Below are 15,001 nucleotides of genomic sequence, written 5' to 3'. Positions count from 1 at the left end.
AAACAGTAACATATCTGTAAGTCATCCTCTCTCCTTCCACTCCCAAACAGTATGAGAAATCACCTTTAAACACATTTCAGATACAGTAAGGGTGTACAGAACTGTCAAGCTAGGGAAAGCAGGGCTCTGCCTGTTAATCATCTCAAGCTTGTTGATCTGCTGTTCTGTAATTCCTTTAATATTGTTTAATGTGTGTGTGTTTTACCTTCTGAACTGACTAAAAGCTTCTTGAGGACAGGGACCATGTCTTTTATTTGCTTCTGCATATTCTTCTCCCACTTATTGCCAAAGAGTACCCTAACAATCTTGTGGAAACCTTCCTTCCAGAAACACATAAGGGACAGGAAATGCATCTTGTGGGTTCCAACTACATTTCGGCCATTGCACTATGCACTTTTTATGTAGAATGACCTTTCACCCTCATGACAACTCAGTGAACTGGATATTCCTATCCCAATTCTACAGATAAGGAAATTGAAGTTCAGAGAGTTCAAGGTCTTACTGCTAGTGAGTGGTAGATCCAGGATTAGAACTTAGGTCTGTCTGATTCCAAAACCTATACATGCCTTTCACTATACCACAATAATGATAACTAATATTTAGGACTCCTTTACAGTTCATAGAGCTCTTTCATCTGCACTATTATTATTGCAATTACTACTACCACTGCTAGTACTATTACCCCTTAAGTCATCACTAGGAAGTAGGTAGTGCTAGTATCATTATCCCCATTTCACAGATGGGAATACAGAGACTCAGAGACTTGCCCAAGATCACACAGCTGGTAAGTGGAAGAGCCAGGACTTCAGACAGACTTCCTGACTCTAGATCTTTTTGTTCTTTCCACTATATCACATTGCTGCCTTAATTTATTTGCACGAATGCATGATTATGTGGCCAGTTACCACTGACACCTCTCCTACAGGAATGTCAGTAAGACCAAGCATCGCATGGAGCCATGTGGAAAAGACAATAATTCATACCCTCAGAGGAGCTTCTATGTTAGTAGAGGGGTGATACAGAAGACCTAAAAAATAAAGCCTTGAGAAGAATAGTTCACAAATGAGAATTAAAATATGAGCCCCTTTATTCTATAGATGAATTCCCATAATTTGGCCATAAAATTTTTGTAATGTTCTTAATTATTTCTGTTACAAAATTGGATTAGGGAGCAGGGGTGAAATCGATGGACTTGATTTGAAAATATTCCTCCTGGGTTTGGATGAGAAAGTGCTAGCTACTTTGTGCAAGCTGGCAACTAGCTCCAATATCATCCTGTTACCAAAGAAATGCTGGAGTGTTAGGAGTGATGGCATATCCACCCAGCAATTCACTATCTTGGTAGAATTCCTATAGTCTCATCTGCTGATCAGACTTCTACCTACCCATACCCTTCAACCCCACCCCCACCTTACTGTACCCTCAGTCCACCAGCCCCTTCAGACCTTTGAACTTTCTGATCCCTTAATGTTTCACCCCAGAAGGTGATCCCCTTCTCCTTTGGTATCGATTATTAGTAAACAGTGTCCAGTATCACAAAGTCCTTCAGCACCATCAGAACTAGGAAACTGTTACTAAAGTATAGATATGTATAGTATGTATGCGTGCTGAAGAGAAGTTTCAGGGGAAGCAGATTGTTTTCTGGTTCCTCTAAGCATTTCTCCCTGGTTGTCAGGCAGAGCTGTTCGCTGTCCTGAAAGATGTCAGTGTCTGCCCCCTGCCCCCGAGCTGCTGCACCTGCTGTGCTCTTGTGGCAGCGAGCGGGGCGCCACCCACGTGGCCATCGGAGCGAGGCCACAGCCACGCTCTGCTCCTCACCCCTACCTCCACCCTTCCAGCGGACCACAGCTCTGCCCTGGAAGGAAGGCCTTTCCTTCCTACAGCCACAGCCATGATCCAGCTCTCTGTCTGCTCTCATGCCGTTACTGTTACAGTGACATCCTCATGGCTCGTCTCCCCACTGCAGTTTCCCCTATTCCAGTGTGTCTTTTGCACTGCTGCCAGAGATATTTCCCTATAAAGCAAACCTGACAGGGCATTCCTTACAGGCTAAGACCCGAGCTCCTTGCTTTGGCATTCAAGACACCTGACCACTAGACCCCCAACTACCCTTTTTGCAGCCTTGCCTCCTCCTGCTCCTTCATTGAAGCTCGCCACTCCCCAAACACTGGGCCCTGTCCCAGCTTCATGGGAGACGAGAAAGAAATTGACACAATCCAAAGAGGTCTACAGAAAAAAATCACAAGTAGTTGGGACTACACAGAGCCCTCCACACAGACTCCTTTGCCTGAAAAGTTCTATACTATCTTCACGTGGCATAGGACACCTTGTTGGAGGTGCCGTCCCCACCTTCCCCAGGCAATTTGGTTGATGCTTCACCTCAGGAGCTGTTATTTCTTTTGTTCATGATTCTGTTACAGCATTTACCCTATTATGTTCTAAGTTATTTTTCATGTATATGTTTCACTCACTCCTCAAGGGCAGCAGCTGTGCCTAGTCTTCCTTTTCTTCCCAGTATATGACACAGTTCCTGGCACATAGTCCCTGAACAGCTGAACTCAGAGTGTGTTCCTTCAGTACAGTTATAGCAGTTAATCCAGATGTGTGTGCTGCAAAGAGCACTGGACTGGGATTCAGAGGCCTATGTCCCAGGTCCAACTTTGCCACTAGATATGTGACCTTGGGTAAGTCACTCAGTCTCCTTTATTAAACAAGGGGGTTGGACTAAATGATCTCTAAGGCCCCTTCAACTTTAAGTTCTATGATTCTGACCCCATTTCTTGGATCAAGAAACACATTTCCTACTTTATAATATTTAGTAGCCTCAACCAGTCAACCATCCACATTACTCAAAGAGAGTTTTCAGACTCCCAGCAATAGTCTTCTGGTACCAGCCAGAGCTGCTTGATTAGGTTCCTGTTGACTTATCCAGTGACCACTGAGCTGTTCTTCCCCTTCCCCAGGAAGTTTCTCTGCAGCTATAACACCGTCACACTGCTATGTGGCCGGCCCTTCCAAGGGGAGCCCTTCTGGCCTAAGGGACAACAGCAAGGAAGCAGAGGGAGAGGAGTTTTTATCATTTTCCTTCACTCCAACTCCCACCAGCATTATAACTGCTGCCATGTTGTTTCTTGTTGTAGACATGTTTTTAGGGGGTGATGCCCATTTCTGTGAGAAGTAAGTTTTAAGCAGTTCATGTGCCTCTTCAAGGCTCCTTTTAAAGTACACTGCTGACTTATTGGGGTGGGAAGAAGACTAGAGTTAGCATCTCAACATGTACATTTGACATAATCTCTATACAATAAATAAGAGCCTATGAAAAGATCTTTCTTAATGCTTTTTGATTGGCTTAATAATTAATCATCTTTAGATGAGGCTGTAACTTGTGGAGTAGATATAATTGGATTAGCTGAAAAGAGGCAGTTGGGGAGCTTTGAAGAGATTAAAATGGCTGTCAATCCCATAATTAAACTGCCACAAACAAAAGCAATGGTGTTTTTTAAAAAAGAAGAAGAATAAGGAGAGAGAGAGGAAAGAAAAGGGAGGGAGAAAGTTGGGGAAGGCCAAATGATTTGAAATCATGGGGAAGGCCAAATGATTTGAAATCAATAAGTACTTATGTATCACTAGAGATTGGAGAGGCAAAAATCAAATGACGATTTATTCCATTAAACGAAATCCATACATATCAAATTAGCCATTAATTATATGCCTGGTCCACTGGGACAGGTGAAATTTTGGCAGCTTCAACTTCACTAAAACAAATCCACAAAAGGAAAAAAATTATTAAAAACAGTAGAGACCTGCTCCTTGTCCTGAGCCCATTTAGACCTTGACTTTTCATACTTTTAATTGGCTTAGTAGGTTTGGCCTGTGTGAATGAAGTCTTTTATCTCCCTCTTTTTCTTTCCATACCTCTTTCATCTTTCCTGTTACAAACACACAGAGAGCTTGAGGAAAAATACTTTGATTTTTAAAGACTTCTTTTTTTTAAAGGATGTGGATTTGGGTGGAGGGAGGGGGTGTGTGTGATGCTGGTGAATACTTTTTTTTCTTTCTTTTCTCTCTTTTTTCCAGAGAGGAGTTGCTTAAACCAATGGGACTAAAACCTGATGGGACAATAACGCCTTTGGAGGAAGCACTCAACCAGTACTCTGTCATCGAGGAGACAAGCTCTGACACCGACTAAAAGCATCACCTGCTCAACTCTCAGTATTGCTTTTATCAGCATCTTTTCTCTGTAGCTCCAGGGGAATCTTTTCTCTAAAACATTTATGCCCTTGCTTTGGCTAGAAACACATTAACTGGTTTACTCATTGAGAATCCAGCATATTTAAGAAGTGATCCTGTGTTTTGCGATATTGAGGCATTCATACAGAGCTGCAGTTAGACGGAGTTGCAGAGACTAGGAACAGAAAAAAAAATAATTCCATTTTGTCAAGATGGAACTGAAGGACTTCACTCTATAAAGCAAGCCCTGGTTGAATCTGGCAGTTATGTTTGCCAAGATTCTAAAGAAGATTTAGCCGTGTCCTTCCTCTCACTTGTGTGAGCTGCCCTTTCTGAATCTCTCCAGAGACAGAGGCATGTGAGAAGCAGAACAGCTGCTAAAAAGGGGCTGAGGCAAGTGACTTGTTAGATCAGGACTGAGTGAATGGAAGCCAAGCAGCTGCTCCATAAACGTAGCCCCACTCTTCATTTCAATTTTGTATAAAATCTATAGAAATGCACACACACGCGCACACACACATAACAGCCCCAGACTTGCAAACTGGTTACATTCAAAAAGTTTGTATGTCAGTTATCTAGAACTTCAGAATACATTTCTCCCTATAAAGTTATAAATGATGGTTTAGTTCTGAGGCAGCTACAAATGCCTATTTATTCCCTAATAACCTGAACACTAGTACCATAGAACTGAACCCCCATCTGTATCACTGCATGGGGAACATGCATTCTGAGGTCTAACATAGGGGTGCCTCCAACCTGGTAGAGGGAATGGGGACCCCCTGGGTACGGGGGTTCCTTTTGAGCCCTCTGCTGAGGGTGGGGGAGTCAGCAGCACCCATTTGTACATATAGGTCACTCATATGTCACATGTTTTAAATTGGGGAGTCTGTGTGCTTGTGTGTGTGTCCTACCTTTCTACCATATGTGATCAGTTTAATGGTAACTTTATTTATTTAAAAAAGAAACACAAATAGTTACTGTTAAACTGATTAAGGCTGTTTATTTTTACTTTTAGAATTGGTCATATGACGAAGTAGAAAATGAATCATGCAATAGACAGTGGGCCTAGTTAATCAATGGCTAAAGTTGAAAAGGGGTTGATTTCCTTTTATATATATATATGTATGTATATACATATATATATATACACACACATAATGTGCTTAACCACTGCCTTTTAAAACTTTAAATTAAATAAAACATTGGGGTTGATTCAATTTAGCTATCTGTGTGTGTTTCTTTATAGATACATGGGGTAAACAATCCTATTTCACAGTTTATGCTTTTTTAAAGTGCTTTTACATCATTATCTCACTTATAATAAATAGCCTTTCTAAGGATAAAGTACATGAAGTATTAGTGAAAATGTCATTTATCCAGAAGTCACTTCTCTGGCAAAAGTACAAATCAGGAATTCAGTTTTAAAAAGCCTTAGAGCTGCCAAAAGAGATGGCAAAGTTTCTTACAATTTATTTATAGGAGAGATTCTCAAGAATCTCACCTTGTGCCTCTTTACTAAAATTTACATATACTTCTAACATGTTTAGTTATCTGACTTCCAAGCCCACAAAAAAAATGGCAAAGGAGGAGGCTGTTAGATGGAAAGCAGACCTACTGAAAGCAGCAAAAAGCCAACTGAAAACCGGATAGGAACGTGGGGAGAATGAAAACTACTCAAGGCGTCATAAGTCTGGGACCATCTGTTTCCTAAAGGACATTCTAGTTGACCCAGAAAGTATCTGTACAACAGTATGGCCTATAAACTAATTCTCATAACGATGACCTTGTGTTTCTTTTAAAAAATAAGAATATAAAAAGACTAGGAAGAATACATTTTAGGATTTTTTATCCAAAATAGTTGGGAGTATAAGTTATGTGTGACCCATGTTTTAACAGTAAATAAAATGAAACTTGGTAATTCATAATTTTAGATTAAATGAAAAATTTAGAAAAAAGAATTTAAGTATTTTTGTTACTTCATTCTACAAATGCATTTTTAAAGTATTTTTATAATTTCTGCAATTAAATAGCTTTGGCATGAGTGTCGGCTTACCTAAATGAAGACATGTTTAATGAAATACCATCTTGCCAGCTTTATGCAGAGTGTTTGAACAGTCCTGTTTAAGTAGCTGTGCTCTTCTGCTTTCAATGAGTTCTGTTTCATTTTGAGTTTCCCCATACTGGGCACTAAGCTTTGTTTTGAAGAGAGAATTTGCAGAGGGAGAAGATGAAAGTGACCTCATCTTGCACACGGAAAAGAGAACTAACATCTGTTGATTGCTTGCTCTGTGCTGGGCTTTTTATGTATCTTATCTTGTGTAACGTCATCACATCTCATATTAAGAGATCATCTCTGGAAAGCAAAGTAAGTTACCTAACATCACAGAGCAAGTAAAAATCCAACTCTGGCCGGCCTGACCCCCAGCACCTCTCCTTACCCTTCACGCTGCCCACCTGGGTCCATTTTGTGCCCCCTTATGACTCTGGAATGCTGGGAGAGTGGTAATTCTCAGGCCATTTTAAGCAATAACTATTTCAGCAGAACTGGTTTAAAGAACTTATTAAGCAGGGAGGTGACCTGAATGAAGTTGAAGTGTGAGTAGGAAACGCTCAGTTAGTACTGGATTTCAAATAAGGAAGGACCTGGAATCCTTTAGGTCAGAGATGAGGGCTGCAGGCTCCCCCGCAGCCCCTGCGCCCCAACCACCCTGACCCTTGACATCTGCCTGGCTCGGTGGCCTGCAGTGGGGATGGTGAGACTATACTGGCCAACTGCACTCTGCAGGCCCCTGTGTCCACATCCCTCCCAACCTTTAAAACAGGGTATGGAGGAGCGGGTTCTAAAATAAGGCGCTTGAGCTGCTGCTTTAGAGTAACAGTCAACAGACACTTGAGGCCCCTTCACACACCGGGTGGTCCTGGCAAGTGCACAGGACGGGTGTTATTGTCCCTCCTTTATAAATGAAGACATAGGCAGAGGCAGTACAAGTACTCAACATCCCCTTACTACCATCAGTCTTGCCACCTCCCAGTACTAGGTGTCTCTTATATTGACCTCCCTTCCCCTCCCCCCCATTATAAAAGTAATATATGTTCATTGTGGAAAGCTTGGAGAATACAGGAAATAAAGTTAATAATTCACCCCAAAACCCACCACCTGAGATAATCTCTGTTAATGTTTTGGTGTATTTCCGTCCTGTGTGTTTTCTATGCATATATAATTTATTTTACTACAAGATTGGGATCATGCTGTATTTACAGATTTGTACCCTGCTTTCTTCTTTAATATTGTAAGCATTTTCCCATGTCAATAAATATTATTCAAAAATTAATGGCTATATGATATTCCATTATATGAATTGTGGTAAACACTAGTAATTGCTTACCCAGTATTCTTCTTCCTTGCTAACAGAGGAGACATCATGACCTATCCCTCCTCCCCACCAAAAAGGTGCCTGCTGCCTTCCTGGGAGGCAGCATGAGCCTTGTCAGCACTGAAGAGCAGCAGGAAATGGAATGGCACCAGGAAGAGCAGACTTGCTCTGCCATACACAGTCTAGCAGGAGCTTCGGCAGCACAAATATGACACAGCTAGATTAAGTGACTAGATAATTCTATAATTTTTGTTAAGGAGAGGCGTTTGACAATAGCAAGGGATCTAGATGACTTTAAAAAGTGCATGTGAAGAAAAGAGAGGTCAGTCATGTTTACTACTCTGTAATCCAGTTACTGGCATTAATTTTCTTGGAGATATTCTTCACTGCAATTCCAGAGGTGAAAGAGGGTACATAGGGATGGGGAGAGACATGTTAGTCTTTCAAAAAAAGTTAAGGGGACACCTGTCAGAAACTACTGGGTATGTGGCGAGCACAATATGGAGAAGGAACAAATGAATGGTGTTCTAGGAACAAATCATACGGGTGAGGGAGGGATTTCTAACAACTGCCATAAGCGAGAAGATTCAAGGAAAGGGAGAGGTTTCTAGAGAGGACTTAGGAGGATGTGACTCTGATGCACTCTGCCGAGTCCCTGCACCAAGTCTTCAAGAAGCATCAGAGCAGCCTATCTTAAAGAAGGGTGGGGAGATTGAGCCTCAGTTCCTACATCATGCATTGTACATAATGAATTAACGTTCCTGTGCATCTAGAACAGTGTTAGCTACATAGCATCCTCGATGGAGAGAAAAAATAGTCACTCTAGTGCAGAGTTTTGTGGTTCAGGTGAGCCCTGGTTGAGAAAGGCTATCTTAAAAGGTCAAAATTATTCTGCAAGGCTTCTACAGTCAGATTTGTGTTTTCTTTCAATGTAACACAGGGAAGATCCTGGGCACTAGGGCTCCAGCTGTATCCAGGTCTCACGGACCTGTACCTTTTCTGCATTGACCATAACAATTACAGCTGTGTATACTTACTGAGCAATTACTGTGCCAGACACTGTGCTAAGCACTTTGCCTGCACTTTCCAATTGCATCTTCATGACAATCTTATGAGGTAAGTACTATTAGAATAACTCCCACCTTTCAGATGAGAAAACTAAGGCATAAAGATGTTAGGTACTATGTGCAAGGCACACAGCCAATAAGTAGCAAAATTTGAATTCAAACCTGTATGATGTCTTTGTAAATACTATGCTATGTGTTGCTTTTGCGATCAGAAAAAATCAATAATGTCTTATTTGAGAGAAAAAAATTTCAGAAGAGATTGAAATGGGAAAAACAGAATTGGGAAATAACTAACACATTTTTCCTCACTCCATTTCCATATCTCCCCAGTACATAGAATCCCGTACTCCTGCTAGTCTCAAAGAAAGGCCCATGCTCACAAGCATACCAATCCACATCAGTGTGTTCAGTAAACATTCACTGGGCATTTACCATGTACCAGGCACTGTTCAAGGTGATTGGGGATACAAACAAACACAACTTGAAAGTCCCTATCCCCAAAGTGCCCAGTGTGAGAAGTCCATAACCAAAGCCTGTACAAAGTGCTACAGGATGCCAGGAGGAATATGGGGGTTGAGTAACAAAGCTTCGTAAGGGACATCTGAGCTAAGCTTGAGTTCACCATGTACAGGAGAAAGACTGTTCCCACCAAAAGAACTGGCTCCAACAAAAGCTTGTGCATTTGATGTGTTTACAGAACACAAACATGTCTCATGATGGGACACATGAGTAGCAGAATTTCAGGCGAGGAAAGGACACAACCAGAAAGATCACTCTGGCTGCAGTATGGAGAATGGAGTGGAGAAGGGACAGACAGTAAGAAAAGAGACCAGATAGAAGGCTGCTGCATCAGTACATGTGAGGGGTAAGCAGGGCCTGGACTGGAGTAGTGGCAGGAGGTGTAAAAAAAGAGGAGAGGGAGTCAAGAAATGCTTAGAAGCTGGAATAAACACAATTTGGCATTGTGGAAAGGCAAGAAAGAGCTCATTTAAAAACTCAGATGGGAATGACTTTGGGAAAAAGATAATCTAAAATACTGGCTCGGCCAAACTGTGAACTAAGCAACTTTGGGTTTGGGAGCAGGAGGGTGAAGCTAAGAATTATTTCAAGGAATCTGCAAATTTGTAGGGCCACCAAGCATCATTTACATAATGAATGAAAAAATGTCTTGGATATCAAGTACATCTATTTTACAAATACTGTATCACATGTTGATGTGATAAAAGTTCATTCATAAGCATTCCTCAATTCATAATATCCCTTTGACCATCTGTATTTTCTCAGTCAAAATATATTAATGATAAACAGCTATCGTGTGGAAACGAGATCCACAAAGTTCAGGTTTAAAAAAAAACCCTCAAAATTGAAAAGACTTAGAACTATTGGCTACTAGTTTCAGAAAGTCAAATTGAACTATCTTGGTCATGAAAGAATACTGGGATCTCTCTCATAAGGGAAGGAGATGAACCACCAAGTTGTGCAAAGATGGAGACATCATGGGGTCTCAGTTACAACCAAAACCTGAGTCTTGTTGTATTACAGGGGTAAGATAAAGGAATTTATAAAATCCTTTTTTTCCCCACAATGAATTATGACTTTCAAGCCTATATTTTGTCTTCAAAGTTAAACAAACTAAACAATTTTTCTTGCTATTTTTCTTTCCTGCTGTAATAATTCCCTCCTCCTCCACCCCTCTACCTCAAGACAGATGAAAAGCTCACCAGGAATAAAGTCATGAACTAACTCAGTAAAGAAAAATACATGTTGATAGATGTAAAACACTACTACTTTATTTTACCCAAAACAAACACTCTTGAAACTAAAACTTTTACTATGTTTTAATGTCTGTGACTTATTTGTGGTTATAAGTTATTATTGTGGTATTAAATGAATCAATTTTCATACCAAAAGTACATTAAGCAATAGAAATAAATGAAGTTAATTTTATACTAAAATTTTATGTGAGCCATACAAAGTCACCAACTATTCAATAGTAAAAATGAAAAAAAAGGGGAGAATCTATATAGGCCAAAGAATGTAGTCACAATGTACATTTTCAAGCACGTACATGCAAGAAGAAATTAAAAGTAATTCTAATTGGAGACACTTCTGGTTAAACAAAGCAGTCTGATCACATGCATTTACCTTGACCACCTCCTGAAAACCTATTAAAATGGCATTAAATGGATGTTTTGGAGAAAAGCTTAAGTCCAATAAGACAATGCAAATGAGAAAGAAGATGACAGCAGAAAAGAGCTATCAACAAAATTTGGAAACTGGAAATTAGATGAGCAAGAGATAATTAATGGGGGCTTCCCTTGGTGGCGCAGTGGTTGCGAATCTGCCTGCCAATGCGGGGTACACGGGTTCGAGCCCTGGTCTGGGAGGATCCCACATGCCGCGGAGCAACTGGGCCCGTGAGCCACAACTACTGAGCCTGTGCGTCTGGAGCCTGTGCTCCGCAATGAGAGAGGCCGCAACAGTGAGAGGCCTGCGCACCTCGATGAAGAGTGGCCCCCGCTTGCCGCAACTAGAGAAAGCCCTCGCACAGAAACAAAGACCCAACACAGACAAAAATAAAATAAAATAAATAAAAATTAAAAAAAAAAAAAAAAAGAGATAATTAATGGAGAAAGAAGACACAAGGTATCGAAAAATTAAGCCTACAAGAGGCAAGGGAAGCCAAAAGCAAGATGACATGTGCTGGAACCGGCTTATACCAGCTCACAAGAGCATACTGTTAAATTTTTAAGAATTTTACAAGCTGGTTAAAATTAATCATTATTAAACATTAAATTATATAAATTTCAATTAATAAGTTATATTTAAAACAAAAGTAATAAATGCTCAAAATTCCTCACTTCCGGGGACTTCCCTGGTGGTCCAGTGGTAAAGAATCCACCTTCCAATGCAGGGGACGCAGGTTCAATCCCTGGTCTGGGAACTAAGATCCCACATGCCGCAGCGCAACTAAGCCTGCACGCAATGAGAGAGCCCGTGTGCCACAAACTACAGAGCCCACGCGCCCTGGAGCCTGCGCGCCACAACTAGAGAAGGAAAACCTGCAGGCCACAACTAGAGAGAAGCCCGCGAGCTGCAATGAAAGATCCCAAATGCCTCAAGAAGATCCTGCATGCTGCAACTAAGGCCCGATACAGCCAAAAAACAAAACAAAAACAAAAAAAACTCCTCATTCCTAATTATTTTACTACATTTTATTATTATCTATGCTCTTGAAGTTATTAACATCTTGTGTCTGTAAGGTAAGAAGATGGTGTGCTGCTGCTCAACCCTTCCCAACTCTGTATTCAGTGAGGCTGTGATGGTAGCTTGAATTCAGCTATGGTGGGAATATTTACATCATGGGAATGAACAAACACTACCAATCAGGACTTTTTCCACCAGAGAGCCAATTAAACATTTACCAGCACATCACAGTGAAATACCCTACAGAACCCCATAATGGCTTAGGAATCAGATACCTAGTACATCTAAGAATAAGGGTGTGGGTGGGGTTTAAAACAGGCAACCAGGTTCCCCTCCGTCACCTGCCCCTACACAACCAGGTGATTCCTATCCTACCTCACCAGAATAAACCAGGAATTTCCCTCCGAAGAAGTTATTTCAAAGGTCTCTGCACATAAGGACTCAAGCACTGAAGATGACTGGGATATCTTGCTGAAAACAGAAGGATGAGGTGAAAGATCTGCTTCCCCCAGTCAATCCCAAGAACACTAGCAGCTAGGACCCTTCTGGCAGGGAAAACGGCCCAGAAGAAGGATCTGAAGAGAATGAAAGTTAGGTATCTTCCAACACAATGGCCAGATACCAGCTTTTTCATGCTCAATGAGGCCACCATTCATTCATTCATTCAAGAGATATGCACTGAATACATGCTAGTGTCCCAGCCCTGCTTCAGGTACAACAGACAAATTAGTGAACAAAATAAAGATCCTGACCTTATGGAGCTTTAATTCTTCTGGATAAAGATAGACAATAAATAAATACAGTATACTGGTGAACCTAACAAAGCATATGATCCCTGATGCCATGTCAGGTGGCAATAATACCAATGGAAACTAAAGCAGAGTTAGGCCCAGGTAGAAGTTTTATAGAAGGTCATTGGGGAAGGCCTCTCTGACAAAGTGTTATTTGAGCAGAGACCTGAAAGAAGTGAAGAAATAAGCTGAGTGAACATCTAGGAGTTATTCTTTCTAGAGAGGGAATAGCAAGTAAGTACAAAGGACCCAAAGTGATAACAATCTTGATATTAGTTCACCTTGGGAACTACAATGTGTAGTTTAGCTGGAGGAAGAAATGTGGAGAGCAGTAGGAGATGAGGTCAGAGAGATACGGTGAGGCCAGATCACAAAGGCCTTGGAGGGTGAACACAGTAAGCCCACACAGAGTCTGCAATGAGGTTTTCAGTGTCTCATTCTTAAATATGAAGGCACAGTCAGTGGTCAATAGATGTTTGAGGAAACCCTCTCATATGAAAAAAAGAGACCTGGGCTCTCTATTCTGTTCCATTAATCTATGTGTCTGTTTTTGTACCAATATCACAGTTTTGATTATGGCAGCTTTGTAGTATAGCCTGAAGTCTGGGAAGGGTATACCTCCAGTTTTGTTCTTTTTTCCTCAGGATTGCTTTGGCAGTTTGAGGTCTTCTGTGATTCCATATAAATTTTAGGATTATTTGTTCTAGTTCTGTGAAAAATGATGTGGTTATTTTGACAGACAGGGATTGCATTAAATCTGTAGATTGTTTGGGGTAATATGACCATTTTAGTAATATTAATTCTTCCAATCCAAGAGCATGGATATCTTTCCATTTCTTTGAATCATCTTCAATTTCCTTCATCAATGTTTTATAGTTTTCAGCATCTATGTCTTTAATCTCCTTGGTTCAGTTTATTCCTAGTGATTTTTTTGATGCAATTTTAAATGGGATTTTTTTTTACTTTCTCTTTTTGATCATTCATTATTAGCATATATAAAGCCAACACATTTCTGTATATTAATCTTGAATCCTGAAACCTTGCTGAATTTGTTATTAGTTTAACAGTTTTGGGGAGGTGACTTTAGGGCTCATTATATAGAGTATCATCGTCATTTGCAAATAGTGACAGTTTTCCCTCTTTGCTTCCAATTTGGATACTTTTATTTCTTTTTCTTGTCTGATTGCTGTAACCTTCCAATACTAGGTTGAATAGAAGTGATGAGAGTGGACATCACTGTCTTGTTCCTGAATTTAGTGGGAAGGCTTTCAGCTTTTCACTGTTGAGTATTTTGTTGGCTGTGGGTTTGTATTACGTGGCTGTTTAATAAAATGGCTTTTATTGTGTTGAGATATGTTTCCTCTATACTCATTTTGATGAGAGTTTTTATCAGAAATAAACCCACATACATACAGTCAATTAATCTACGACAAAGGAGGCAAGAATTACAATGGAGAAAAGACAGTCTCTCCAACAAGTGGTGCTGGGAAAACTGGACATATAGAACAATGAGATTAGAATATTCCCTCACACATATACAGAAATAAAATCAAAATGGTTTAAAGACCTAAATGTAAGACCTGAAATCATAAAACTCCTGTAAGAGAATATAGGTGGAAAACTCTATGAAATAAACCATAGCAATATTTTCTTGGATCAGTCCCCTAAAGCAAAAGAAATAAAAGCAAAAATAAACAAATGGGGCCTAATTAAATTTAAAAGCTTTTGCACAGCAAAGGAAATCTTCAACAAAATGAAAAGACAATCTAGAGAATGGGAGAAAATATTTGCAAATGATGCAAGCAACAAGAGTTTAATATCTAAAATATACAAACAGCTCATACAACTCAGTATCAAAAAAAAAGGAACAATCCAATTAAAAATGCACAGAAGACTTGCATATACATTTTTCCAAAGAAGACATACAAATGGCCAACAGGTACATGAAAAAATGATCAAACATCACTAATTATTAGAGAAATGTAAATCAAAACCACAATGTGTTATCACCTCACACCTGTCGGAATGGCTATCATCAAAAAGTCTACAAATAACAAATGTTGGTGAGGATGTGGAGAAAAGGAAACTCTCCTACACTGTTGGTAGAAATGTAAATTGGTTCAGTCACTATGGAAAACAGTAGGCAGGTTCCTTAAAAAAATAAAAATAGAACTACTACATAAGCCAGCAATTCCACTCCTGGATATTTATTGGAAAAAAAGAAAACATTAATTTGAAAAGATACATGTACCCCAATGTTCCTAGCAGCACTAATTACAATAACCAAGACATGGAAACTGCCCATCAACAGACAACTGGATTAATCAAAATG

The 15,001-nt window shown here is 40.1% G+C and overlaps 1 protein-coding gene across 4 annotated transcripts in view; it reads left to right on the top strand.

Annotated features, from left to right (window-relative positions):
* RIC8B (RIC8 guanine nucleotide exchange factor B) overlaps nt 1-7,562 on the top strand; it is a 128,076-nt gene extending 120,514 nt beyond the window's left edge. For 3 of the 4 annotated variants that reach the window (XR_004351764.1, XM_032645623.1, XM_032645624.1), the window contains one exon: nt 4,078-7,562. Coding sequence is in view for 2 of the 4 variants with exons in the window: in XM_032645623.1 (XP_032501514.1) it covers nt 4,078-4,189 (112 nt within the window). In the remaining 2 variants the exon portion in view is untranslated. The remainder of the gene's footprint in view (nt 1-4,077) is intronic. The other variant, XR_004351765.1, reaches the window with a different exon arrangement.
* Nucleotides 7,563-15,001: the final 7,439 nt, after the last annotated feature.

Source organism: Phocoena sinus, chromosome 10 (assembly GCF_008692025.1).
Source record: "Phocoena sinus isolate mPhoSin1 chromosome 10, mPhoSin1.pri, whole genome shotgun sequence".
Lineage (NCBI taxonomy): Eukaryota > Metazoa > Chordata > Mammalia > Artiodactyla > Phocoenidae > Phocoena > Phocoena sinus.
This window is presented reverse-complemented; position numbering and strand designations above follow the sequence as displayed.